Source organism: Cucurbita moschata, unplaced genomic scaffold (assembly GCF_002738365.1).
Source record: "Cucurbita moschata cultivar Rifu unplaced genomic scaffold, Cmos_1.0 Cmo_Scf00005, whole genome shotgun sequence".
In the NCBI taxonomy this organism is placed as follows: Eukaryota; Viridiplantae; Streptophyta; class Magnoliopsida; order Cucurbitales; family Cucurbitaceae; genus Cucurbita; species Cucurbita moschata.
Window position 1 is genome coordinate 2,774,618 of NW_019268521.1, and position 26,088 is coordinate 2,800,705.

The following is a 26,088-nucleotide window of genomic DNA, read 5'->3' on the forward strand; positions in this document are numbered from 1 at the left end:
TAAAGACAAAATCCTAATAAAAGCTCTCGTGTCCACTTGTATCTGACGTGTCCACCACCCATAAGCATAAATTAAGGGTCATATAATCCTCAATTTGCAATTTAATTTCCACGTGGACAAAAACTTTTTTTTTTTCATGATAAAGCAATGTGAACCGATTTCAATGTATTTAATATGTTGACTTATTTTATTCATGACGTGGAAATAACCCCTTTTAAGGATCCCTTCCAATTATTTTCCTATTTAAATATTATTTTTTATTAATTAATTAAATTAATTTTCGGTCAATATTAAAATTAACTAAAAGATTTTTATTTATGTTTATTAATTAATACAGAATTTAAAGGAAAAACAAAATCCAAGAAATTAGCGACAAAAAGGAATAGTCAACTATTCCACTTTTTTTTATAACAAATTTCAAACACTCCCTTTCAAATAAATAAATAAATAAATATAAAATTTCAAATTCTTTGAAATAGTCTCCAAAGTAATAAATAAGTAAATAATGATTCTTTATTATCCCTAGAATATTTAACAATCATAAATAAAATATAATTCTTTTTAAAAAAAAAAGTTATAGTTATTCTTACGTCTCATTTAAAGATAAAATATGTAAATATATCGAGTTATCGAGATGGTACAAAAGCTAGTGACGATGTTGTAAAGGGATGCTTGGTCCATGTTTCGTTTTTTTGTTTCTGTTATTATTATTCCATCTATTTTTTCTTTTTTCAATCTTTATTTTTATTTTCTTTTCCTTTTTGTGTTTTTTTTAAATATGATTATTATTTTTTTCAATTAAGAGGATAAATGATAATAAATTAAAATAAATATATGTAATATTGAAACAGTGAGATAAATTAATTATATTCTATTTTTAAAATTCAAAATGTATAATTAATTATTTAAAGATAGTTATTAAAATTGGTTATTCTAAATTACAATAATTGAAATTAATATATATTAATATATATATATTTATTGTCAACATTTATAGGAACTTTAGTGTCACATCATGTCCTTTTCTATATAACGGTTTCTTCTAATGTAATAAAAAGCATATAATATGAGAATGGAGATTTTTTCAAACCCTTTTTATTATTATTATTTTTCATTTAAATATTTTCTAAACTTTAGTTATTTATTTTGTTTTATTTTGCTATATTATTTTGTGAAATTCCACTTTTGCCCTTGTGTCCTTATCATCGTCTTCAATGCACCCCTGCAAAACTATACCGTTTCTTTTTTAACAACGCCAAATATGGAAAAATCTTATCTTATATTATTAAAAAATGAAGCATCTACTGTTATGTCCCACATTGGTTGGGGAGGAGAACAAACCACCATTTATAAGGGCGTGGAAACCTTCTCCTACCAGACGCGTTTTAAAGCCTTAAGGGGAAGTTCGAAGGGGAAAGCTCAAATAGGACAATATCTGCTAGTGGTGGATCTATGGTGTTACAAATGGTATTAGAGCCAGACACTGGTCGATGTGCCAGCCTTCTCGTTGTTCCCCGAAGGGGGTAAACACGAGGCGGTGTGCCAGTAAGAACGTTGGGCCCCAAAGAGGGGTGGATTTGGTGGGGCGGTCCCACATCGATTGGAGGAAGAAAAGAGTACCAACGAGGACCTTGAGTCCCAAAAGGGGAAGATTGTGACCTCCCACATTGGTTGGGGGAGGAGAACAAACAGAGGAAAGTTTTTTAAATCCTTAAGCGGAAATCTGGAAGGGAAAGTAGGGAAAGCACAAAAAAGACAATATCTGTTAGCCTAGCATGTATCTGATTGGAGTTAAAAGTTTTATTCTCTATGACTAAAATTATTAAAATTATTATTTATTGGTTGAATTTTTAGTTTTTATAACAAAAAGAAAAACAGATAATTTTGAGTGTGTATAATTAAAAGTCATTCATCTTCCTTATAGAAGGGATCGGCTTCTGAGCGTTGTAAGAGACGCGGTTGCAACGCTGAGCCCAACAATTTTGAGTCTCAATCTCTCTCTGTCCCAACCAATCCTTCTTTTTAAGCCACACCCACCAAATTCTTCCCCATACCCACTTCATCTCTCTCGCTGGAGTTCCGGATTTTGCCTCAAAATCATGTCCAGAACTCCTCTGCATCTCGTCTTCCTCCTCTGTTTCCTCATCCTTTGTGTCCAATCCCACAGCTCTCGATTCGCTTCCATTTCTTCCTCCTCCGATCTGGTTTCCGATGGCGTTAATGACTTGCAGGAACCCTCTTATCTGCGCCTCAATACGCTTCCTTCAAACTCGGCACCGGAGGAAGCTTGCGAGCAGTCTTATGGGTTTCTCCCCTGTACCACCTCTGTTTTGGGGAATATGTTTTTGATTATCGTTTATGGGTATTTGATGTTCTTGGCTGCTAAATACTTGTCTGCTGGAAGCGAGCTCTTGTTGGAGATTTTGGGTCCTGGAATCGTTGGGGGATTGTTCCTTCCCGCGCTTGGTGCTCTTCCTGATGCTATGCTGATTCTCGGTATTTGTTTCTTCTTACACTTTTTGTTTTGCATTTAGATGGGTTTTGACCTATAATCGAAATGTGCTGCGTAATCAAATGGATTGGCTCATATGTTTTGTCGAGAATACGATCGTTTGATTAGTGAAATTGATGTGTTGTTCTGATTTTACTATCCAGACGAAGACGATATGGATTAGTAAATCGGGTAGGGATTTGATAGCAAAATGTTTGGAGTGCAAAATAAACGATAGATCTATATTTTACTTTGGTTTTCCATTCATGAAGTGTTTGATTGCAGAAATTGAATCGGCTATTTCTTAAACGCAGTGGAAATAGAATTAGAATCTAACATAAATAGTGGGTTCTCTTTTGTTTTCTCTTGGCTACTTTTTCAAAAGAAGTTTCGGTAATTTACCCCAAAAAGATTCATAAATGTTTGAGTGTTCGTTGCTTGAAGTTCTATTTGCTTCTACACTTTTACTTTATTGTATTTGGGTTTGCTTACTTTTGTGGCTATTGATTGATATCAACTTCATCGTACCTCAATTGTTGCTGCTTTGATATAAAACTTGTCGGTTAGACCTCAACATCAAGAACAGGAACGATTCTCGTTCCTTTTTCCTGGATTGACACCTTTTCGAAAGCTTAGCCATCAGTTCCCAAACTGGGCACAATTCATTTCAAAATTTCAGTATTGCCACCTCCCCTTGTTTTCAATATGGATCATCCTCTAATATCTGTTGTCCTTTTGTTTGTTGAAACGTTTATACTTTATTTAGTTTCTCCTGTTTCTTTATCTCTGTTCATGGTTTCTGATAACCCTCTAATTGTCTCCTTTCTATAGTTTCTGGACTTGCAGGAAGTGCTGAAGTTGCACAAAGCCAGGTCTCCGTTGGAATGGGCCTCCTAGCTGGCTCAACTGTTATGCTTCTTACACTGATCTGGGGTACATGTGTGATCGTTGGGAAGTGTGACCTTGAGGGTTCGGTTGCTATTGACTCACAGGATACAAAAGGGTTTAGCTTGACTGGTATGTCATTTTCTCTTGGTTGCCAAGCCCATCGTCAGTAGATATTATCCTCTTTAGGCTTTTTCTTTTGGGTTTCTCCTCGAGGTTTTTAAAACGTGTCTGTTAGGAAGAGATTTCCACACCCTTGTAAAGAATGATCTCCTCGACGTTTTTAAAACGTGTCTGTTAGGAAGAGATTTCCACACCCTTGTAGAGAATGATCTCCTCGACGTTTTTAAAACGTGTCTGTTAGGAAGAGATTTCCACACCCTTGTAAAGAATGATTCATTGTCCTCCACATCGGTTGGACTTTCCCTTTTGGGTTCCTTTCAAGTTTTGTAAAACGTGTCTGTTAGGGAGAGGTTTCCACACCCTTATAAAGAATGTTTCGTTCTCCTCCCCAACCGATGTGGGATCTCACATTCCACCCTCCTTCGAGGCCCAGCGTCCTCGTTGGCACTCGTTCCCTTCTCCAATCGATGTGGGACCCCCCAATCCACCTCCTTCGGGGTCCATCGTCCTTGCTGGCACAACGCCTCATGTCCACCCCCTTTCGGGGCTCAGCCTCCTCGCTAACACATCACCCGGTGTCTGACTCTGATACCATTTGTAACAGCCCAAGCTTACCACTAACCGATATTGTCCTTGGGCTTCCCCTCAAAGTTTTTAAAACACGTCTGCTAGGGAGAGGTTTCACACCTTTATAAAGAATACTTCGTTCTCCTCCCCAACCAACGTGGGATCTCACAGTATAAATACCTTCGCCAAATTCCAAGATGTCTGTTTATGTTCATATATGCCTCTGTTTTTAGAGGGAATCTTATTCCATCACTTGCAGTCTGTTCTTCATATACATATAGTTGATGCATAAATTTACATAGGAATTTCATCTTTGACAGAATCTGGAGTCAGCACTGATATCTGGACGAGCTATGCTGCCAGAATCATGGTTATATCTGTTTTTCCATTTTTAATAGTTCAACTTCCACAAATGCTCAATTCAACATCAGGAAGGCACTTGGCAGTGTTGATTGCTCTTATAATCTCCATTTCAATGTTCATTATCTATTGCCTTTACCAGGTGCTTTTTCTAACTCTTAAAAACCGAAATGCGTAACTCTAACTCGAACAGGCAGCTATTCTGATCTTCCCAAGTCGAAAAGTTATATAGCCGGTTAAGAGTACCTTTTGAAATGATCTCGAGTTTAACCATTTCAAACTTACTCCTTTGTGCAGGTCTTCCAGCCATGGATTCAAAGGAGGAAACTTGCCTTTGTCAAGCACAAACATGTTATATTTGGACTTCTAAGACATTTAAAACAGCAAGCACTTGGAAGACTCCTCACAGAAAATGGGGAGCCAGATAAAGAGATAATAGACAAGTTCGTTGGAACCACAAGTTCAATTCTTCGTGTTTATCATTGCTTTTCTAGTTCATCACATTCTGATACTTGCTCAATAAACACAATGGCAGGCTATTCTCAAGAATCGATGAGAACAAGGATGGACGTCTTTCAGCTTCTGAACTGAGAGCGCTTATAGTCGGTATCCAGTTCGAGGAGCTCGACTTAGATCACGAAGATGCTGTTGAAAAAATACTGAATGATTTCGATACTTCTCGTGATTCCCATGTCGATGCTACCGAGTTTGGCAATGGAATCATTAAGTGGCTTTCTCAAGTACAAGGTTCAAGAACTGGCCGAGCTGATGATGGTCCTCACACAATGAAGTTCCTGCATAACTTTCATCAAGTACGTCGTAACCGGGTTGCCTCAGTTTTCCTTTTAACTTTTGAGGTTGCTTTCTGAAACGCGACGTAATGTATCTACAGGAAACAAAGCGAGAGCACGATTTGTTGGATGTCGGGGAACAAAGCGACGAGGTCGTAGAGGATGTTGAGGGGGGCAAAGGGGTCTTGATCAAAGCTATACTCTTCTTGTTACTTGGAACTGCCATTGCTGCTGCGTTTGCCGACCCGTTGGTCGACGTCGTACATAACTTCTCCAATGCAACTAACATCCCGGCGTTCTTTATTTCGTTTATCGCTCTGCCATTAGCAACCAATTCCAGTGAAGCAGTCTCTGCTATAATCTTCGCAAGCCGGGACAAACGAAAAACTGCCTCTTTAACATTTTCTGAGGTTTGTTCTCTTTTACACACAACATTTCATTTCTTTGCTCATACTTGGAAGACTGGTTGAGCTCTAAGCTTTTGATGGTGCAGCTATATGGAGCAGTGACAATGAACAATGTTCTTTGCCTATCAGTCTTCTTGGCTCTTGTTTATATGAGAGGATTGGTTTGGAACTTTTCGTCGGAAGTGCTGGTCATTCTGGTCGTTACGGTTATAATGGGACTTCTCGGTAGCTTCCGAACCGCGTTCCCGCTGTGGACAGCTCTGGTGGCTCTCCTTCTCTACCCCCTCTCTCTGGTGCTGGTCTATGTTCTTGATTATGTATTTGGTTGGTCATAGATCAGGTGGTGTTTTTGAGTTATATATGCAGGAGGGGGTTTGTTCATTTAAATTTCCGGATGTTTTTGCACATACTCTCCATGCTGAGGCAATGTAATGTAATACAACTACTGTTCTGCTCTCTCTTTTATTTGCTTCTGATTACAGGAAATAAATAATAGAAAGAAGTTCAAATATTTATGCAGTAGTCTCTTTACGAAACTGTATAAGGGTTTACTTTGTTCGAGGGCTCCAGATATGGAGCCGAGTCTCAATTGAGAGGAGACTATTCGAAGGTTTCATAGGCCTTAAGGGAGGCTCTATGGTGTACTTTGTTTGGGCTCCAGAGAAGGAGTCGAGCCTTGATTAAAGGGAGGTTGTTCGATGGCTCCATAGGACTTAGGGGGAGGTTCTATGCAACAAGCATGTGCCAGTTTATTTGATTCTCTTATTCAAAAGCAAGAGGTCTTAAGAAGGTGTTTCATTATTTGCTGTGCGACCAGCTAGGTTATGTGAGACCCCACATCGGTTGGAGGGAGAATGAAATATTTCTTATATGGGTGTGGAACCTCTGTAACAGACACATTTTAAAAATCATATGTAATGGGTTAAAGCGAACAATATCTATTAGTAGTGGACTAGACTGTTACAAATGGTATTACAGTCAAGTACCGAGCGGTGTGCCAGCGAAGACATTGAGCCCCAAGAGAGGTAGATTGTGAGATCCCACATCGGTGGAACGAAACGTTCGTTATAAGGGTGTGGAAATCTCTCTCTAACAGACACGTAAGCTGACGACGATGATACATAATAGACCAAAATGGACAAGAAGAGAATTGTAGCATATGCATCGTGTGCAACACCAAATCCTGTCTGTGGAACATTCTTAAAAAGTATCAAATAAAGATATATAAAATTCACCAATTTTATTATTTATTAGATCTCAAATTAATTTTTTTAAATTTATAAATGTTCTATTATATTTTATTTTTGAAAGATTTATAAATATTTAATAAACTCCTAATATACATATTATTTATAATTTTATAAATATATTATTTTAATTTAAATATTAATTTTAAAAAATCATTCCAGGTTTCGTAGCTGAGTTGGTTAGAGCGCTGGTTTTATGAGTTGAAGGAATAAATTATAGTTTACCATATATATCATATATATATATATATATATATATATATATATATATATTTGTCTTTCTTAGCATAGATATCTTTTCATTTATTACTCTTCTCATATCTTTGTAATTTATTTGATTATAAATAATATAACTTTCACACCATTTAGGTACAGTGGATTATGCAAACATTCACATCGCCGGTTTAAGTCTCGTCAAAACCAATCATTTTATATATCATTTTTATTATATTATTTTCATGTAAATATAGATTTAATTAAAACATTGGTCTCATGAGCTTTTTATTATATTATTTTCATGTAAATATAGATTTAATTAAAATATTGGTCTCATGAGCAGAAAGTTGCGGGTTTTTCGAGGTATAAATATTTAATAATCTCTCAATATGCTTATTATTTTTAAATCTATTATTATATTATTTTGATTTAAGTATTGATTTAATTACAACATCTAAGGTTTCGTAGCTCAGTTGGTTAGAGCGTTGGTCTTATGAGCCAAAGGTTGCGGGTTCGAGCCCCGCCGAAACCAATAATTTAAATTTAAGCAGTAGGAGCATATTATATATAATAATTTATTTAAAACGTTGTTAAAATTTTCTAATTACTTATTATTTATTATCATATTATTTTCATTTAAAAATCCATTTAATCAAAACATTTAAGGTTCTGTAGCTCAGTTGGTTAGAGCGTTGATCTTATGAGCCGAAAGTCGCGGGTTCGAACCCCGCTAGAACCAATAATTAATATCTAAATAACGGTATATTTTATATTAACTTATTAATTAGAGTCTTGGTTTTTATAAGCAAAAGTTGCAGGTTCGAAACCCAATTGGAAGCCCATAAAGGTTTAAATTACTTTGGTTTATAAATTTATTATTATTTTATTTTCATGTAAATATTGCTTTAATTACAACCCTTTTATTATATTATTTTCATTTACAAATTGATTTAATTTGTCCATTAAGGGTTCCGTAGCTCAGTTGGTTAGAGCGTTGGTCTTATGAGCCGAAGGTCGCGGGTTCGAACCCCGCCGGAACCAGTAAAATTATATACCCTTTTTAATATATATATGGATAACCCTACCATATCAGAGCATTTGAAGACCAGAAGAACTTTGAATAAATTCCTTTTCTGGAAATTGGGTATCCATTATTATCATCATGAAACACAAGGGAAAAAAGCTGCAAGAACAAGGACTGGAAAATGTTGTACAATCTTATAAAACGTAAATTCTCCGCCATTAAAATACACCCACCATGGTTTACGATGAACAAAGCTATGAATTAGAGAAACACACCCAGATCCTGCTCCCTGCAAACAACCCAGCAGCACAGCTTTAACTGACTTTATTACTTCACAAGCCTGCAAACAAAGAACTTCCAGATGAACTCGCGATGCTCAGAAGCGGAATTCAGTAAAACAGTGTATTGATGTATTGTGATTTCTTACAGAAATGGAGAGAGGGATTTGAGCAGTTGTGTTTAACAATGGCGGGAGTTGGAGGAAGCAGAGGATGGCTTTTCAGACATGCCATCGTGTTGTTCCTCTTCACCCGGGATCAGCGCCGGAATTAGAAACCTGGAGAATCCGCCGTAGGCGAATCCAAGACCCGGAAATGAAGATGGGTTCATCGACTGTGGAGTTACATGTTGTTGTTGATTGTCGACGAAGGCGATTGATGGGTCTATCCAAGCGCGAATCGAGGGCGTGTAACTGGACTGAAGGGGTCCCCTCTGAGAAACCAATTGGTTTTCTCCAAATAGCGGTTGCAGATATGGCGACGCCGGCGGAAAATTCGAGGTTGTTACCTGCGAGTTGTATAAGAATTCTCCATTCTCACCTCCAGCTCCGGCGTCTCCGCCGTATCCGCCGCTACTATGATCAGCACTCACTGTGTTCCGATGCATTATCCTCTGGAATCGGTTGATTTCCATGGCCGATTGAGGTTGCTGCTCCGACCATTCATCGAAGCCATATAATGATGTTGTTCCAGAGAAAAATGATTGGTCGTTTTGATGATTTTGAGGAATTGGATGCTGAGTTCCTTCCGATTCGAGATTTGAATTTGGGGCTTTAAGAGACTGTAAGGAAAGCCGTAGATCTTGCGATCGGCTACTGGTTCTGGATTGTAAATCCGGCGGGAATGTGTCGAACTCGAAAATCGACGACGGCGTCTCTGCTGCTGCCGTCGTGGTCATCGGTAAAAACGATTTGAAGCTATCAACGATCGAATCCGAATTGAACGATGGCGGAAGAAAACAGGAGTTGTCGCTATTAGGGTTTTCCTCTGTTGAAGTCTTCTCCAAATTCTGCATAGTACATTCCGAAATTCCGCCGTCGCCGAACACGAAATTCGCTCTCCGATTACTATTTCTAGTGATACTCCCCTCCGGCGGGTGATTAGCAACCGGAATCTTGTATTCACTGTTCTTCTCCTCGTGCGTTGCCAATTTTCCGGTGTTCGTATCGACAACGTTTGGATTCCATCCAGGAAGCTCTCGAAGCTTGTCTATGGCGGGTTTCGCCTTCTTGATCAGCCAGTCGACGGCCTTGCTCGGCCGGTCATAGCCAAGGCGGTCCTGCACGTCGTAGAACTCGATAGCGGTGTGAGCCGAAAGTCTAACTCGACGGTCCCTTGTACCTTTCGCCGTGCAAACTTTACTGTGACGGTCTTTTCTTCCAATCGAACGAACAATACGACCTCCTTGAACCTCCACGACATCGCTTACACCGCCCCCGCCACCGCCTCTGCTTCTTACTTCCGGTTTCGGTGATTTCCCAGGCCGTTGATTCCAGAACTCCCCCATTCTTCCTTCATCTTGGAAGCTCCACCCGGCGGGAGATGAATCCAACACCGGAGGAAAGCAGGGACGCTTCTTGGTTTCTCGTGAATCTAAACTCGCATATAAATACTGGAGGTTCCGTTCATCTTCTTCTTTATCTTCCTCCCCTGTTTTACCGAACGTTATAACCCGACTCCGGTACCGCCGATGAAGAAGAAGATGATGACGACGGCGGCGACAATGATGATCTGGATCCAGACTCAGACCCTTGAGATACCCCTCTTCCAGCTTGAATCGACTGCTGATTCCGATTCCGATTCCGATACCGATTCCGATTCCGCTTCACTTTCCGATAATGGCTTCTGCAACTAAAACCACCATTGATTCTAAAACCTCTCCAAAAGGTCTCCGCCATTGAATCTTCCCGCCGCTCACCATGAAGCCCTCAAAATCAAAACCCCAATCAAATCTCATCCGAATCGATCCTAAAACCCCTAACCCATCTCCTCAGACGCTTTACAGATCGACGACGGAGCTGATAAAGAAATCAAAAGCGTCGCAACTTCCGAGAAACAGAGAGGGAATTGGAAAGTTAAAAATTAGTGGAAAAAGAAATGGAGGGATTCAAAAAGTTCATGGGAAATGTGATGATGGTGATGATGGAGATGGGCCTATAATAAGAGGCCCTGTTTGTGCCAGTCGCAGCCTCCGCCAGCCTTTTGCTTTTGCACCGCGCCCCCCCCTCTCTCCTCTTTCTCTCTCTTAATTTTAAATTTTATTTTTCTCCCAATTAAGTATAATTTTATTATATTTTAATTAGTTGAATTATATTTTTAAATTTTAAATAAACTAATTAAAAATTAAAAATATATAAATTTTAAATTTTATTTACAATTTACCATGTACGGATATTAGGTCTCTTGTATTATTTGTATGTGTTTCTCATATACGTCCAGCCAAAACTATAGTTAGTTAAATATATTTTTTATAAAAATGACGAAAAAAAAATTAATTATTTTAATATTTTCTATGATGCAATTACTTTGTTTAAAAAAATGATGATAAAACGTGAATTATTATCATACAAATCAGTAAAAGTGAGTGGAATCGTTATTCGATCCTAACCGTTCAGTTAAATTATTATAGAACTTTTAATTAAAAAATAAAAAATAAATAAATAAATTATTGCGATTAATTGTAATTAATTATAAACTTTTTCTTTTTAAAATCATCTCAAATTTAACTAAAATAAGGTTACTTAAAAAAAGATATAAATTCTGTTTCTGTATTATAATAATTAAAACCATTAATTATTATTCTTTCATCCACTGCTTCAATAAAGAGGAGGGGGACGTCATCCATGACAGCTGATTTAAAATATAAATTTATTTAATTTAAAATTATATAAAAAGTACGAATAAAATAAAATAATATATTTGTTATAAATTATTTAGAGAGGTTACAATCAATGAAATACGACATAATTCAATTACCACAAATTATGTTTTTTTTTTTTAATTTTTAAACTTAAAAACTTATAAAAATTTAAATGTTGTATTTTTTATATTATTATTTAATAGATTAAATATAAAATCCCACCTGGATTATCCGAATTTTATTTATTTAATACAGGCGGCGTGTTCCTTTTAATTATTAGGTATCTAAAAAAAGGAAAATAATTAGGAATTTAATAAAATTGTATGAATTAATAATAAATGGATGGATATTGGACGGTATGTCTCGGAGATTTGATTTGGACCAATGATTGGCGTACTAAAAAATTTATTAAATATATAATGCCGTCAAATCCAGCCTATTAAACTTTTATTATTATTATTATTTTTTTAAATAAAAAGCGGCCAACTTATAATAATTTTTGTGGTTGTTTTCGTTAATTATCAAATTCCATGTCCGTTGGAGAAAGAAACGAAACATCATTTAGTAGGGTGTGAAATCTATATAACAGACGTGTTTTAAAATTGTGATACTGATGTCGATACATAGCGGACCAAAACGAACCATAATTGTGAGCTTTATAGTTATATTCAAAATATTTTTAATTTTATTATTAAGAATGAATTAATTATTTTATTCATCCATTTTTAATTTTTTTTATTAATTAATACTCTATGATATTTGTATTATAATTTAATTTTTTTTATTAATTATTGACTATTAATAATTTAATGGATTAAAAAACGTTAGGGAGCAAGACAAGAATAATTAATAATTTTTTTAAAAATAATTAAATATAAATATATATTTATATTTAATAAATCTTTATATTTTTCAATTTTGTGTAGATTATATTTGTATATTAAAAAATTCATAATTTAGAGAGTAAAACAGAAAATTATTGGAAGCGTGTTCCCTGGTGTCACGTTGTTATATTCAAGTCAGACACGCGCACCTCGTATGATATATAAAAAAAGGAAACTGAGAATTTTTTTAAAAAAATTTAAACCTATGAATAAATCTGTATTAAACTCGATTCGATAGGAAGTTAACAACAAAATATATATATTTTTTTTTTGATATTTTTAAGATTATAAATAAATAGTTTAAAAGTTAAAAGATTAAAATTAAACAAAATCAACTATGCTAAAAATATTATAAAAGGTATAATAAACACTTTTCTTTAGATTTTTAATAATTAATTTTGAATCATATAAAATTCTCGATTTATAAAAAATATTATCAAACTGGTCCTTCTAAAATATAAAAACAAAAAAGTTAAAATAGGGTACAGAATATGATTTTATTTAAAATATTTAAGCATATTAACACGTCACTCAAATACTATTTATAATAAAATTTCACCTACCATTAACAAAATTCGATCATATGAAAATGACAAATTCAACATAAATAGATTTGTATATATTATTGTATCAGAAAATTGAATTGATAATTTCTAGTATATAAAATTTAAAATAAGGTTTTGAATGAAAAATAATTTAAAAATAATGGATAGAACTATATGGTATATTTATATTATAGGTAGCGGTTTTAATAATTATAAGGTGGATAAGATCGTTTTTTATATGTTTAAACCATATTCTAAAAAATAAAACCAACCACGTTGTCGCATGCAATTTTATTTATTTATTTAAGGTTTAAATAAAGCTTTCATTTCCCCACAAGGATATCAATAATTATTTGGCACGGAAATTGGTCATTTTCTTGATTGATTTAATTTTGTTTTTTATTGTGTTTTTTAGTTGAAATAAAACACGGAATAATTAAAAATAAAATGGAATAATATAATAATAAACAAAACAAAACAAATGACTAATAAAATAAAATTAATTTATATATTCGTACGTGTGGGAGTGACTAGATACGTACGCATCCCAGTCACCGTCCATATAAATAGTCCACTAAATTCATATTTTTAATTTCAACTTTACCAAAAAAAAAACTTTTTAATTATCTATATCTAAAATTAATTAATTAATAGTTCTAATTTTTAATAATATTATTATTTTTTTTTGTTAGGAATGAGAAATAGAATAGGGATCGAAATACGATACAAGCCTACCGACTAATTATACAAATAAGAAAAAATATAAATTAATTAAATATTAAAAATAAAATAAAATATACTACCAATCAAATTATAAAACGAAAAATATTATATTTGATATATTCTATAACTAATATATTATCCAAATATTATCTTATAATATTGAAAAACTTTATATTTTGGAGTGTTTTGGATTATGGTAACATTTATATGATTCGATTTCATTTGTAAATTGATATTTTTTTAACCAAGTCAACGCGACCAATCTAAAAATAGAGTTACAATCTAACTAAATCATACTATATTTTAAAAATATTTAATATTTGTAATCGATATTAACGATGCATTATGATTTACAAATGTTTGGTATTTGAATTTTATGAAATTTTAGTTAACTATAAAATTTTTAAATAATAATAATAATAAAAAAAAAAAACTCGACAATCGAACCCATTAATTTTGGAGAATTGGATTATAAGCCCAATTTTAATTGGGCCCGTCTCTTTAATTGGGCTGATTTGTGGCCCATTAGTGAATGAAAAAAGTAAGCCCAACCCGGCTCTAATTTTTATTAGTACCCTCACATTAATATTTATTTAAATTTAGGGCTAAAGATATTTATTCAAATTTGAAAGTAAATTATTTATTTTATTGTATGAAAAATAATAATTATCACTTATTGCAAATTCGAAGATCAATGGAGAAAGATCAGTCATCTTCTTCCATGTTTGTGGCCAGAAAGAAGTGAAAATTCTACCAATCGGATACTGAAGAACTGTTTGATAGTTTTTCGAGGGAAGTTGAAATCAAGAGTAGGGTTTCAACTTTTCCCGCCATTAACAGATGCTTACGTTTACACAGCTCAATCATCTTCTTCTTCTTCCTCCAACAATCCAGCTCAAGTGCCAAGCTCTTCTTCCCAAGTTTCACCGTCAATCCCTTCAACTATTTCCTCAACGATCATTGATTTATCAGTTTCTCGTGAATCGGGCATCTGGGAATCGACGATTATGTTTGTGCTCTATGAATTCCCCTGAAATTTCTTCCCGTGATGAAGAATTCGACGATGAATTGGACCGGTTGTTGGTGCTCTTACCTGAAGAAATGCGGCGTAGAATAAGGGAGCATGAGGAGTGTCACCAACTGATTGAAGTTGTCTTGGATTTGGGTCGGAAACCACTGGCTCGGTTTCCTACTGGGGATTTCTTGCTCTCCGATTCTCAAATAACTGTTGATGACCTACGGTTTGCCACTTCCAAGGTATGTTCGGCTCTTTGTTCACATTCTTTTGCTTGTTTATTTATTTTGATAAGACTGCCCACGTCCTGTTCGATTGTTTGTCTGGTAAGTTTTCCAAGTTTATTTCTAAAGCTGGTTGTTAATGGCGACCAAGTGGAGTAGCGTTAATCTTACTAAGACTGGCAGATTAGGAGTGTTGTGTTCAATTCATGTCTGTAGTATGAGAATCTCGACTGGTATGAACTGGAGAAAAGTTGTCTTTGAGGAGGTGAAGGCCTCAAGGATTTTGGAACTTGGAAATTTCTCACTGTACCGCCAAGTAATTGGTGGAAGGCCAGTTGGTAACTTGGTATTACTCTAAAGTTCAAATAGGACAGGATGGTTGGTTCTTTGATTAATGCTGGGTTCGTAAAAAATGTGGTCGAATTACATGTTTAGTCTACGAGCGTTCAAGTCAATATCGCTATGATCCCTAAACTTTGAGAAAGGTCTAATAGATTTTTAAACTTTCAATTTTGTGTTAGTAGGTGATTGAAGTTTTATAAGTTCTTAACCTTTCAAATTTGTCCAATTGGTGCATGAATTTACTTTTGGGTCGAATAAGTTCTTGATATTCTACATTTTTTTCAAACTCACGGGTATAATAGACACAAAACTGAAGGTTCAATGTCCCATTAGACATAAAATTTAAATTTTGAATACGTGGGAACCTATTAGATATAGAATTAAAGGTATGAAGACTAATTATAAACTTTTAAAATTGAGTGATCTATTAGACACAAATATAAACATTTAGAAACTAAACTTGTAATTTAGTAATTTAACCGAAAAAGATCAATCAGTACAAAAAAAAAAAAAGACTTGCTAGGATTAAAATCCCCCACTTCTTACTCCTCCAAAAGGATAAAAAAGCTTAGCTCATGCGGCTTAGTAAATTAAAGTATAAGTTTTAACCACTTGAAATAAAAACCATGTCAAGATCTTTGTACTAATGCATTGCAGGTCGGTGACTTTGCCATTGACAATAGAGCTGGCATTAGTAGAACATTGCATCGGATCAGTGCCATCAGGAATCGAAAAGGTGTAATTATTGGTCTAACTTGTCGTGTGGGTCGAGCTATCTCAGGAAGTGCCATCTTGCTGAGGGATTTGATTCAAGATGGGTCTTCTTTGTTGCTCATTGGGCCTCCAGGGGTGGGAAAAACCACAATTATCAGGTTAGTAAATTTTTAGTCTTGTACATACATAATCTTTCTTAAAGCCCAAGAGATTTTGAAAAAGGAAATACCTTAATTTGTGGATCTCTATTTCAAGCTGACAGAACCAGAGTACCTTATAAATGTTACGTTAGATAGTATAATTTAGAGATAATTTACGATTTTTTTATGTGGAAATCCTTGAGTAATGCTCTGTGACATTTTTGTAGGGAAATAGCTAGGATTCTTGCTAATGATTTCAAGAAGCGTGTAATGATTGTAGACACCTCCAATGAGATTGGTGGTGATGGTGATATACCTCATGCAGGAATTGGTAATGCTCGTCGAATGCAGGTTCCAGACTCTGATATGCAACATAAGGTATGACATGAAACTCAATTTCTGCATTTGTCTTTCTGAACCAACAAGACTTCGTTCCTAGGTACTTACTTCGACCGGGTGATGGTGACTTTTGGGTAAGGTATGGCAATGGTTGTTTTTTGGGTTTGATAGAAATAAGGCTCTCAGACCTGATGGTTTCATGATGAACTTTTATCAGGATAATTTGGAAGATTTAAAGGAGGATATCTAGAAAGTCTTTTGCAAGTTTTATGAGAGGGGGATATAGATTCAGCCACGAATGAGACTGGCGTGTGTTTGATTCCCAAAAAATGACTAGGCCAATAAAGTAAAACAGTTCAGGCTAATAAGCCTTGTGACCAATCTATATAAGACAATTGCAACAACATTAGCAGCAAAATTTCATTCGTGGGGTTGATTCATCTTTTTCACTTCTCGCGCATTATATGTTTGGGTACAGTAATGAGTTGATTGCGATTCCAATCATCTTATTCATGTTTATTGATCTCTTACATTTTTCTCTTTATCAGGTTTTGATTGAAGCAGTTGAAAACCATATGCCTCAAGTAATTATTATAGATGAAATAAGCACAAAACTTGAAGCCATGGCTGCAAGCACCATAGCCCAACGTGGTATTCAGCTAGTTGCTACTGCTCATGGAGTTACAATTGAAAACCTGATCATGAATCCTTTACTGGAGATGCTTGTTGGAGGAATACAGGTGTGATCTGTTCTTACCTCACTGCATTCTTCTGATTATTTTGATTTTTCAAGTACAGCGAGTGATGGGTATTTTAACAAATGCTTAAGAATAGACTGTTGCACAATATATACTTGTTCTCAGAGTGCATGGGACTATTTACCTTTCTTCCTTCTTGTTGGTGGTTGAGTGTTATTTCCCTCTTAATTCAATTGATTTCTCTAATTTTGTTAACGGGGTCCTTTACTGCTGGATTTTCAAGTTTAGCATGAGATTGGAAATAGTGTCTCGCGAAGAGAGAGGAAATAGTGTCTCCCTTCGCAGTACTTCGTTGTGAGATCCCACACCGGTTGGAGAGGAGAACGAAACATTCTTTATAAGAGAGTAGAAACCTCTCCCTAACAAACGACTTTTAAAAATCTTGAGAGGAAACCCGATAGGGAAAGCCTAAAGAGGACAATATCTACCAGCGGTGGATTTGGGCTATTGCAAATGGTATTAGAGCTAGACACCGGGCGGTGTGCCAGCGAGGACGCTAGGCCCTGAAGGAGGCGTGAATTGTGAGATCCCACATCGGTTGGGGAGGAGAACAAAACATTCTTTGTAAGGGTGTGGAAACCTCTCCCTATCAGACGCGTTTTAAAAACCTTGAGAGGTAGCCCGAAAGAGAAATTCCGAAAAAGACAATATCTGCTAGTGGTGGACTTTAGCTGTTATATTCGTAGTTCGTCTTTAAAACTCACTTACTTTTATGACGTAATGAGCTTAAATGTGTGTGCGCGCGCACTTTGTAACTTCGGAACTTATAGCTCAATAAAATCATTTTACAGAGTGTAACTCTTGGGGATGAGGAGGCAAGCCGGAGACGTGTTCAAAAGACTGTGCTGGAAAGAAAAGGACCTTCAACATTTACTTGTGGGGTAGAGATCATATCGAAGACTGAGTTGAGAGTTCATCGTAGCCTCGACGCAACTGTTGACGCCGTTCTTTGTGGTAAACAATTGTTATTAAATAATATGGAAATTTGAAGCAGCCTGCAGCAACCACTTTCAGCTTATTGTCACCACTTCTTTTGTGAAGGTCGTTTTCCTAATGTTGAAGTTCGAAGGATCAATACTACAGAGGGGAAAGAAACTATACAAAGTGATACCTTCGTATCCACTTTCTCCCACAATAAGGATGAAGCTCCAGTGAATGCTTCCGATGCGTATTATGAGAAAAGTGGTCAGCAGCCCAGTGAGATATCGTTTGAGATCCTTCCACCTGCAGGAGAATCCTCTGAAGAAGATGAAGGAAAGATTCCACTTCGTCTGTTTGTCTATGGGGTAAGATACAATCTTTCAACTTTGACAAATGAATGCAATGAACATCTTCTTCATGCTTAGAACTAATGTTAATAGTTTATTATGAACATCCTCTTCATGCTTAGAACTAATTGTTACTTTCATAAAAATTCAGCTAACTGAAAGTGTCTATGAATCTTGTTTCAATTCTTTGAATCTTTCTGTTTGGAACTGAGACGAAATATGTCGGTTCAATATGGTGGGGATTGTTGGGAGGAAGTCCCACGTTAACTAATTTAGGAATGATCACATGAGGCTTTTTGGGGAAGTCCAAAGCAAAACCATGAGAGCTTATGCTCAAAGTGGATAATATCATACTACTGTGGAAAGTCGTGATTCATAACACTATAGTTTAAACGTTGCTGTTACCGGACAGTGGAGTAAGTCACACTACGTATTATCGGCATATCTGAAACATTTTAACATTCCAGCAGTAAGATATTGTATACTTTTAGGGTTAAGGGAATAGCTGTTGGTTGTGGAACTTATTAAATGTGCAGCTGTTGTAGGTATTGGAAGAAAGCGTGATCCAAGGATTCAAGCAGTTAAGGATGAATGATGTGTCCATCCATTTTACTGATAATATCAGTGAGGCAGATGCCCTTTTTGCCTTGCAGTCCAAGCTCAAAAAGAATGCTGGGATTCAAGCAGCTGCAAAATCTCACGACATACCCATTTACGCGATTAAGGTATCAATATCTCTAGATTTACAAGCTAGAAACGAGTACTAATATTGTCTACGACACTTGACATGTACTTCTTTACTTGAAGTCAGAAGTTCAAATTCTCGTGTCCTACTCAGTAATCATCCACTCTTCTTTTTCCCCTTGTAGACTGGTTCATTAGTGCATATCACGAGGACCTTAAGGGCACTAATTCTTGATCAGGAAGATGAGGGAGAAGATTTTGAATCATTGAGCAGGACAAGATCTTCTGAGAAAATTGATGCTTTGGAGGTATGTCTGATCTTTCATTTTCTTTTATATATGCATAGTACACTTTTGGTCCATTTAACTTGAGATTAGTTTTTATTTGGTCCTAATAGTTTCAAAACTTCAAAAACTTCATTTGATAATCATCTTGTTTTTCATCTTCTATTTTTAAAAATTAAGCTCATAAACAATACTTCTATCTACGTTCGAATAATAACGTGTATACATGTCACCATCTCTCCCCCACCTCCAACGGCGTGGATGTTGAGGATTGTTGGGAGAGGAGTCCCACATCGGCTAATTTAGGGAATGATCATGGGTTTATAAGTAAGGAATACATCTCCATTGGTACGTGGCATTTTGGGAAAGTTCAAAGCAAAGCCATGAGAGCTTATGCTCAAAATGGACAATATCGTACCATTGTTGAGGTTCGTGATTCTTAACCATGAGAGTTGTTTCTTTTAGAAAAACACAGTTCTTTTGGTGGCTGGTAAAAGATTTGGGTTAGGTTATTATGTTCTTGAAACCATAATTTACCATTCCAGGGCAGAAATTAGCTGTTTTCATCAATCTTTGCCAGTTATCTTCTTGATGAATATGTTCTGTTCACTACACATCATAGCACTTGCAGTTCTTTTATTGCTTGCTACCGCACAGGAAGCCAGAATGGCCATTGAGCAGATAGTTATCCCTAGAGAAGAGTCTGTTGAGCTCCTCCCTAGGCCACCCCACATCCTGTCTCTTCAGATGGACCTTATTCGGAAGTATCATCTACAGTCGGAGAGAATCGGCACGGAGACGGAGGAGAACGTTCGTCTCCGAATCTTACCCTTGATATCTAATGTGGATGAAAATGTGAAAACACTTGGAAAAGTAGATCCTACTACCGAGTTTGACGACTTCATTGGTTCCGCTGGTGACACGAATGGATCTCTCTATAGTGTAGATAGGTTACCGTTACTTCTTGAATAGCTATAATTGGATGTGTATCAAACATGTAAATACTAGGTTACAACTATAATTGAATGTGTTAGCATTCTCATAACCTTGATTTACATGACTAAGTTTCTAGTGTACCACAAAAGTTGATAATTCGATCTCTCATTTCTACCATTGTTGAATATAAGAAGAATAAGACAATTTCAAAAGTCGATAGTTTAATCTCTCTCTTCCGTCTTTGAACTCTAGGAAGAACAAGAGGTACAACCCAAGAAAATAAGGGATTACTCCCTCCTTAAGGTATGCACCTCTCCTTTCCTTGAAGACGATAGAGATCCTATTGCTCATAGAATACGCTAAAATACAAGTACGACTTTCAAGATAAAGGGTCATTGAATTTTTCTTAGTTTTTCATAACAAAGATCTCGAGGCTATCTCCTTTTTCATCCTGAATTCTTTGAGGATTTCATTCACAAGACTGAAGTTCAAACAAAACTACCCTATCCTTCAAACTTCGTACCAATAAAATCATGATCTTTCCTATTAGAATTTCGGTCATTTTCTTAACAACATTCGCATGTCAAAGAATTTTCTCTTTTTTAATTAAATATAAACAAAAAAAACATAAGTAATGGTAGATGCATCAAAGGTTGGGATTTCTTTGTTTTATTGAATCCATTTTATAATTCCCACTATTGTTCCATTTAGGGCACTCTTCCAAATACAAGAACCCTAAAAAAAAAAAAAGTCCCCACTAAACATTGTTCTTTCCTCTAAAAACCCACAAAATCCATTAAGCTAGAGTGGAAAAGTACCAATTTTTTTAGTCTCATTTTGTTATAATCCAAGTGTTCTTATTGGCTCGAGGGATATAGTTCAGTTGGTAGAGCTCCCGCTCTTGCAATTGGGTCGTTGCGGAGATATAACCATGTATGTTATCTTTATAGAGGAGACTTGAAAATGCAGTAAAAAGAGCATTTTTGCTTTCCTTTCGTTTATATTGCAGGTTTAAAATCATTCAAACTTGACATGATTGATCTTACTTATAGAGTGATTCGAATCTCAAATAAGTGCTCTTGCTTGAAATATTCCATTAACACGAGGTAATCCAAATCTTACTTCCCTTGTAGCGATTCCTTCTCAGTATATTTTATTTTAACCAACTTTTTTGAAATAATTACAAATTTTTTTTAAGGGTATTCTTTAATTTTTTTTTTTCTTTTAATAAAAAAACTTATCTTACTAACTAATTTAAGTTAGTAAGTGAGCATTATATTAAAGGGTTCAAATCCTGAGGCATAAAGTCAAACCTCATTTTAAAAATTAAAAGGCCATAGCTGTTGGGAAGGTCAAAGTCAACATTTTGTGGGACATACCTCATTCATCAAATATTTCCTTAAACAAAAAAGAAATCTTAAAATAAAATTAAAAAAAAAAGACAAAAATAAATTATTTTATTTTAATGTATTAATTTCACATTGGCCTATTTGAGATCCATTTTTATTTGATTTGTCCTTTTGTTGTCTTTTATTAAAAAAAAAAAATATATATATATATATATATTTGTTAAATTTGTATAAATAATGAAAATATACTTTTATTTGGAATATTATTAATGAGATTTAATTAATTTTGTTTGTAGCAAGAACATAAGGTAGTGCTCCAATTAGAACATCACTAATTATGAGATTAGATAATTAATACAAATAATTTGATGCTAATCAATGCTCAAATTAATTATATAAATATATTCAACACAAAACCTTATTGTTAAAATTACATTTTTTTTAATTTTTAATTTTTATATTTATTAAAAGGAAAATTGTTTTTGTTGGCAATGTAAATTAATATATCCTAAGAAGTGAGCAAAAAATGTTAAATATAATAAAGATAACTATCTCATTAAAAAATATATCTTTTTTAGGGGGCGGAATTTCAACCATAATCATTACATGTCAGATCCCCCATTGGTTGAAGAGGGGAACATAACATTTCTTGTAAGAGTGTAGAAACCTCTCCCTAGTAGACATGTTTTAAAATTGTGAGGCTGACGACGATATATAACGGGCTAAAACGAACAATATCTGCTAGCAGTGACATTAAGTTGTTATAGTTGGTTTCAGAGTCCAACACTCGGTGGTGTGTCAACTAGAATATTGGGCCCTTAAGGAGGTGGATTGTGAGATCCTACATGGATGGAAGAAGGGAACTATATCCTGTAGGTTTAAATCTTTGGAAGCTATCTTTAGTAAATTGAAACTATATATATATATATATACCCAGCCGTGCTCTCAAAATGTACTTTTTCTTCATTCTCTGTATACTATATAGTAAATTGAAACTTACGCTGTTGTCCTTCTTGGTCTTTCTCTTTCGAACTTCCCCTCGAGACTTTAAAACACGTTTGATTAGGGAGAGGTTTCCACGGCCTTATAATAAATGCTTTGTTCCCCTCTCCAACCGAGATGAGATCTCACAACCCACCTCCTTTAAGGGGGACCAACGTCCTCGTGGGCACACCGCCTAGTGTCTGGCTCTGATACCATTTGTAATAGCTCAAGCCCACCGCTAGTAGATATTATCCTCTTTGGAATTTTCCTTATGGGGTTTTCTTCAATGTTTTAAAACGCGTCTATTAGGGAGAAGTTTTTACACCCTTATAAGAAACGCTTCGTTTTTGTCTCCAACCGAGGTGGGATCTCATACATCTCTCTCCAATCCTTCCTTCATTTTCGGTGGAAATTTTTCACCATTTTCAAGGCGGGTTATGGTGGAACCCTTACCCCACCGGTTAAATTATTATCTCGAGTTACAAAGACGGTTGTTTCGAGTTTCAAGCAGCTAAAAACTTCAAACCGAGCAAAAGGTTAGCGTTAAAAAAAAAGCATAAAACGTAACCTTTTTCTTCTTATAGCACCAAAGAAACGACATAGTTGGTCCAAAGGGACATATAACAGAAAGGCCAATTCCACCAACTTTACTGTTAAAAATTTACACATCTTCACAATAATTCAATTCTTCACAACATCATTTCCTCTCCATTAACATCAACCCTAACTCATTAGTTTAACCTTTGATCCGAGCGTTCTCTACTACATTAGAGAAGTATGACATCGGAGTTCGAATCCCTCCTTACCCACAATCGACCAAAAAGGAAAGAACTTTTCATGTGGGTAAAAAAATTACAATCAGAATAACGGACCCAAAACGAGAGTGACTAGAAAAACCGTGAAAATTCTATGAAAAATTGAAAACGTCCAAATGAGCAGGGCCGCCGTTTCTAGTGTTTCAACCACCTCTCAATGACAGTCGCTCGAGTGTTAAAACCAAGCGGCAGTGGTTGGTTTTCCTTCGCTTATCCAAATTCACGATTGTATGGCTGACTCACGATTATTAGCGATTCGTGTATTAAAAAATGTTTTCATTAATTTATTTTAAGATAGAGTTGCCGGCGGAAGATTGCGGCAAATGGGTTTTCCAAGCCAGCATTTAAACATGCTTTTTAGATAGGAAAGGCACTGACTTTTATTTTGTTATTATTAAAATAAAAGACACAGCTCTTTCGTCACATCTTGACTTATCTTCCTTATGAGTATATATATATATATATCTATATACACATAGATAAGCCTATAAGTATTGGAACATCCAACCAAAACACCTCAAGAACTCTCTTTAATGGCTCATTATCATAAGTTCTTTTGCCTTGTGCTCATAATGTTCTTGTGTTCTTCCTCCATTTGTGAGAGTCGCTTGCTTTCTTCTTCTTCTTCTTCCTCTTCTTTGGCGAATACGAAGAACGAGATCTTTGTAAAGAACGTCAAAGAACTCTTGAAGGTTATCGTTGAAGAAAAAGAGAAGCTTGGACGACATTTCGTGTCCAAAAGACTCAGCCCTGGAGGACCTGATCCACGCCATCATTGAAGAAACATTGGTTGGGAGAGGAATCAAAACATTAACTTTTGGGTGATAATAGTCGGCGTTTTTATCAGTTAAGCTATGCTTGAGTTCTTACATTTGATTTTGGTTGTGAATTGAGAGAGAATAAATCGTGGGTTTTGTAGACAACGAGTGGGACTATACGATTCTATATATACCACATTAGTATTCTTCTTGATTTCTCTCGTAACTTCATTTTGTTAGTCGAAACAGTGCAGTTTACTCGATTCTCGAAACTCAACCAATAATTGTGGCGAGCCGAAAGGGAAAAAGTGTATTGCCATTTCATGAAAATTGTGCAAATTCAAAGAATTTATGTGTTTTTTTGTTCCATATGTAATGATGAATTTTTATAATTTCCTTTGCTTTTTGTAAAGAAGATAATGGATTTCTTTTTCTTACCATTGTTATCCTTTGGATATAAAACTAAAGTTTTGACTTTGACGAAATAATAAAAACAATATATACGTTTTTTTCGGTGGTACTGTTGGCTGAGCTATGCTGATACCGACGGTTAATGCTTTACTCAATTTGTGCGCAAAAGAATTTCGAGAATATGACTTTCACACGTATAGTGGTAAATGATTAATGTTTATGTTCAAAAGTATATGTTTTTTATAACAATTATGATATCATATGGTTTGGCCACTCGATAAAGCGTTCACTATAGTCAACTTTTTTTTTAATAGGCCATGGCCAACATATGGGTGTTTGATAAAACGTTATAAAGCTTTTGTCTTTCCCGTCTTTGGAAAGAAAATTTATCGACGGGTCACATTCTTATTGGTTCTGAGTACATTTTATTTGAACTTTCCGCGTTTGATCACACGTAAAAGAAAATCACTTATATAATCAATTTTTACCAATCGATTGTTATACAGAGTGTCACGTATGCACTTAAGCCTATCACCGGTAGATATTGTCCTTTTTGGGTTTTTCCCTTTCGAGTTTCCTCTAAAAGTTTTTAAAGCGCATCTACTATAGAGAGGTTTCCACAATATAAAGAATTCTTTGTTTTCCTCTTCAACTGAGGTGAGATCTCACAATCTACTTTTCTTCGAGGCCCGACATCCTTGCTGGCATTCGTTTTCCTCTTTGATCGATGTGGGGTCAAAAGGTATCGATCATGTGAGAGCCGACCAAAAGCAAAGAGGGTTTAAACTTAATAATAATAGGATTTGAGGCCTAAAATCTAAGTCGGTTCATTTATATCTTTTTATTTCTTCTCAAGTGGGCAAAGTATAAAATTTATATCCATTTTCTTCTCTTTCCTTTTCAAAGTGCCTTTCTTTTCACATTATCCTCTACTTTTCTTTTCATCATTTTAAAAGGTAGAGCGAGAAAATAATTGTAGTAGTCGGTTATGTATCACCGTCTGCCTTACGCGTTTTAAAGTCGTAAGACTAACCACGATACATAACGGGTCAAAGTGAATAATATCTGTTACTGGTGTGTTTGGGCTGTTATAAATAATATTAGAACCAAACATCGAACGATATACTATAAGGGTGGATTGTGAGATAGGACACTGACCCCAATAGGGGTGGATTGTGAGATCTCACATTGGTTGAACAAGGGAACCAAACATACTGTGTGAAAACCTCTCCCTAGTAGACACATTTTAAAATGATGAGACGGACGGCGATACGTAATGAGCCAAAGCAGACAATGGGTTTGGGCTGTTACAATAATATATATTTTTTAACTCACTCGGGAATGAAGGTAGGATTTATAAGCTTGATTTTCAAAGACCAAAACAAAAGACTAAGATACTCGTTTGATGACCATTTAGTTTTTAAAAATTGTGCTTGTTTTCTCACCCGACCCTTTAGCGCTCCAAATCTTGATCAAAATTTAAAACTTTTTTCGTTTTCAATTCTCGACTTCATTTATTAAAACACTTTTAAAAAATATAAATAAAAAAAATCAAAAACTAAATAATTTACAGATGAAATATGTCGGCATAGTAAATGGATAAATATAAATATAATAATTAAAAAAAAAAAAGTAGAATATGATTGACATAATAGAAAGAAAAGGA

General features: G+C 35.1%; 3 protein-coding genes and 3 non-coding genes across 6 annotated transcripts; 5 read left to right on the forward strand and 1 right to left on the reverse strand.

Annotated features, from left to right (window-relative positions):
- The first annotated feature begins 1,917 nt into the window (after positions 1-1,917).
- LOC111443554 (sodium/calcium exchanger NCL-like) lies at positions 1,918-6,141 on the forward strand. Its single transcript, XM_023081411.1, has 7 exons — positions 1,918-2,496; positions 3,323-3,508; positions 4,387-4,568; positions 4,724-4,869; positions 4,962-5,238; positions 5,319-5,627; positions 5,711-6,141. Exons 1-7 carry the CDS (start codon positions 2,100-2,102, stop codon positions 5,957-5,959), a joined length of 1,746 nt encoding a protein of 581 aa, XP_022937179.1. The 5' UTR covers positions 1,918-2,099; the 3' UTR covers positions 5,960-6,141.
- Positions 6,142-7,545: 1,404 nt separating this feature from the next.
- Positions 7,546-7,619, forward strand: TRNAI-UAU. The gene has a single exon. It is a non-coding gene; the product is annotated as a tRNA-Ile (tRNA).
- A 133-nt stretch (positions 7,620-7,752) lies between these two features.
- TRNAI-UAU lies at positions 7,753-7,826 on the forward strand. The gene has a single exon. It is a non-coding gene; the product is annotated as a tRNA-Ile (tRNA).
- Positions 7,827-8,054: 228 nt separating this feature from the next.
- Positions 8,055-8,128, forward strand: TRNAI-UAU. Its single transcript has one exon. It is a non-coding gene; the product is annotated as a tRNA-Ile (tRNA).
- Positions 8,129-8,202: 74 nt separating this feature from the next.
- Positions 8,203-10,594, reverse strand: LOC111442559 (transcription factor TCP4-like). The gene is made up of 2 exons (XM_023079968.1): positions 8,539-10,594; positions 8,203-8,451 (listed from the first exon to the last, which is right to left on the reverse strand). The coding sequence occupies exon 1, from the start codon at positions 9,894-9,896 to the stop codon at positions 8,571-8,573; it is 1,326 nt and encodes a 441-aa protein (XP_022935736.1). The 5' UTR covers positions 9,897-10,594; the 3' UTR covers positions 8,203-8,451; positions 8,539-8,570.
- A 3,473-nt stretch (positions 10,595-14,067) lies between these two features.
- LOC111443566 (uncharacterized protein ycf45) lies at positions 14,068-20,273 on the forward strand. Its single transcript, XM_023081433.1, has 9 exons — positions 14,068-14,658; positions 15,640-15,854; positions 16,064-16,214; positions 16,724-16,915; positions 17,725-17,887; positions 17,975-18,219; positions 18,747-18,926; positions 19,071-19,193; positions 19,827-20,273. The coding sequence occupies exons 1-9, from the start codon at positions 14,242-14,244 to the stop codon at positions 20,139-20,141; spliced, it is 2,001 nt and encodes a 666-aa protein (XP_022937201.1). The 5' UTR covers positions 14,068-14,241; the 3' UTR covers positions 20,142-20,273.
- Positions 20,274-26,088: the final 5,815 nt, after the last annotated feature.

Bases quoted from the DNA above. Each gene is read 5' to 3' on its own strand.
- LOC111442559 (XM_023079968.1), bottom strand. From the start codon at position 9,896: ATGGGGGAGTTCTGGAATCAACGGCCTGGGAAATCACCGAAACCGGAA.
- LOC111443566 (XM_023081433.1), top strand. From the start codon at position 14,242: ATGCTTACGTTTACACAGCTCAATCATCTTCTTCTTCTTCCTCCAACA. The intron at 17,888-17,974 runs GTAAACAATTGT...TCTTTTGTGAAG, and splicing joins TGTTGACGCCGTTCTTTGTG to GTCGTTTTCCTAATGTTGAA. The intron at 18,927-19,070 runs GTATCAATATCT...TTCCCCTTGTAG, and splicing joins TACCCATTTACGCGATTAAG to ACTGGTTCATTAGTGCATAT.
- LOC111443554 (XM_023081411.1), top strand. From the start codon at position 2,100: ATGTCCAGAACTCCTCTGCATCTCGTCTTCCTCCTCTGTTTCCTCATC. The intron at 3,509-4,386 runs GTATGTCATTTT...CATCTTTGACAG, and splicing joins AAAAGGGTTTAGCTTGACTG to AATCTGGAGTCAGCACTGAT. The intron at 4,569-4,723 runs GTGCTTTTTCTA...TCCTTTGTGCAG, and splicing joins TTATCTATTGCCTTTACCAG to GTCTTCCAGCCATGGATTCA.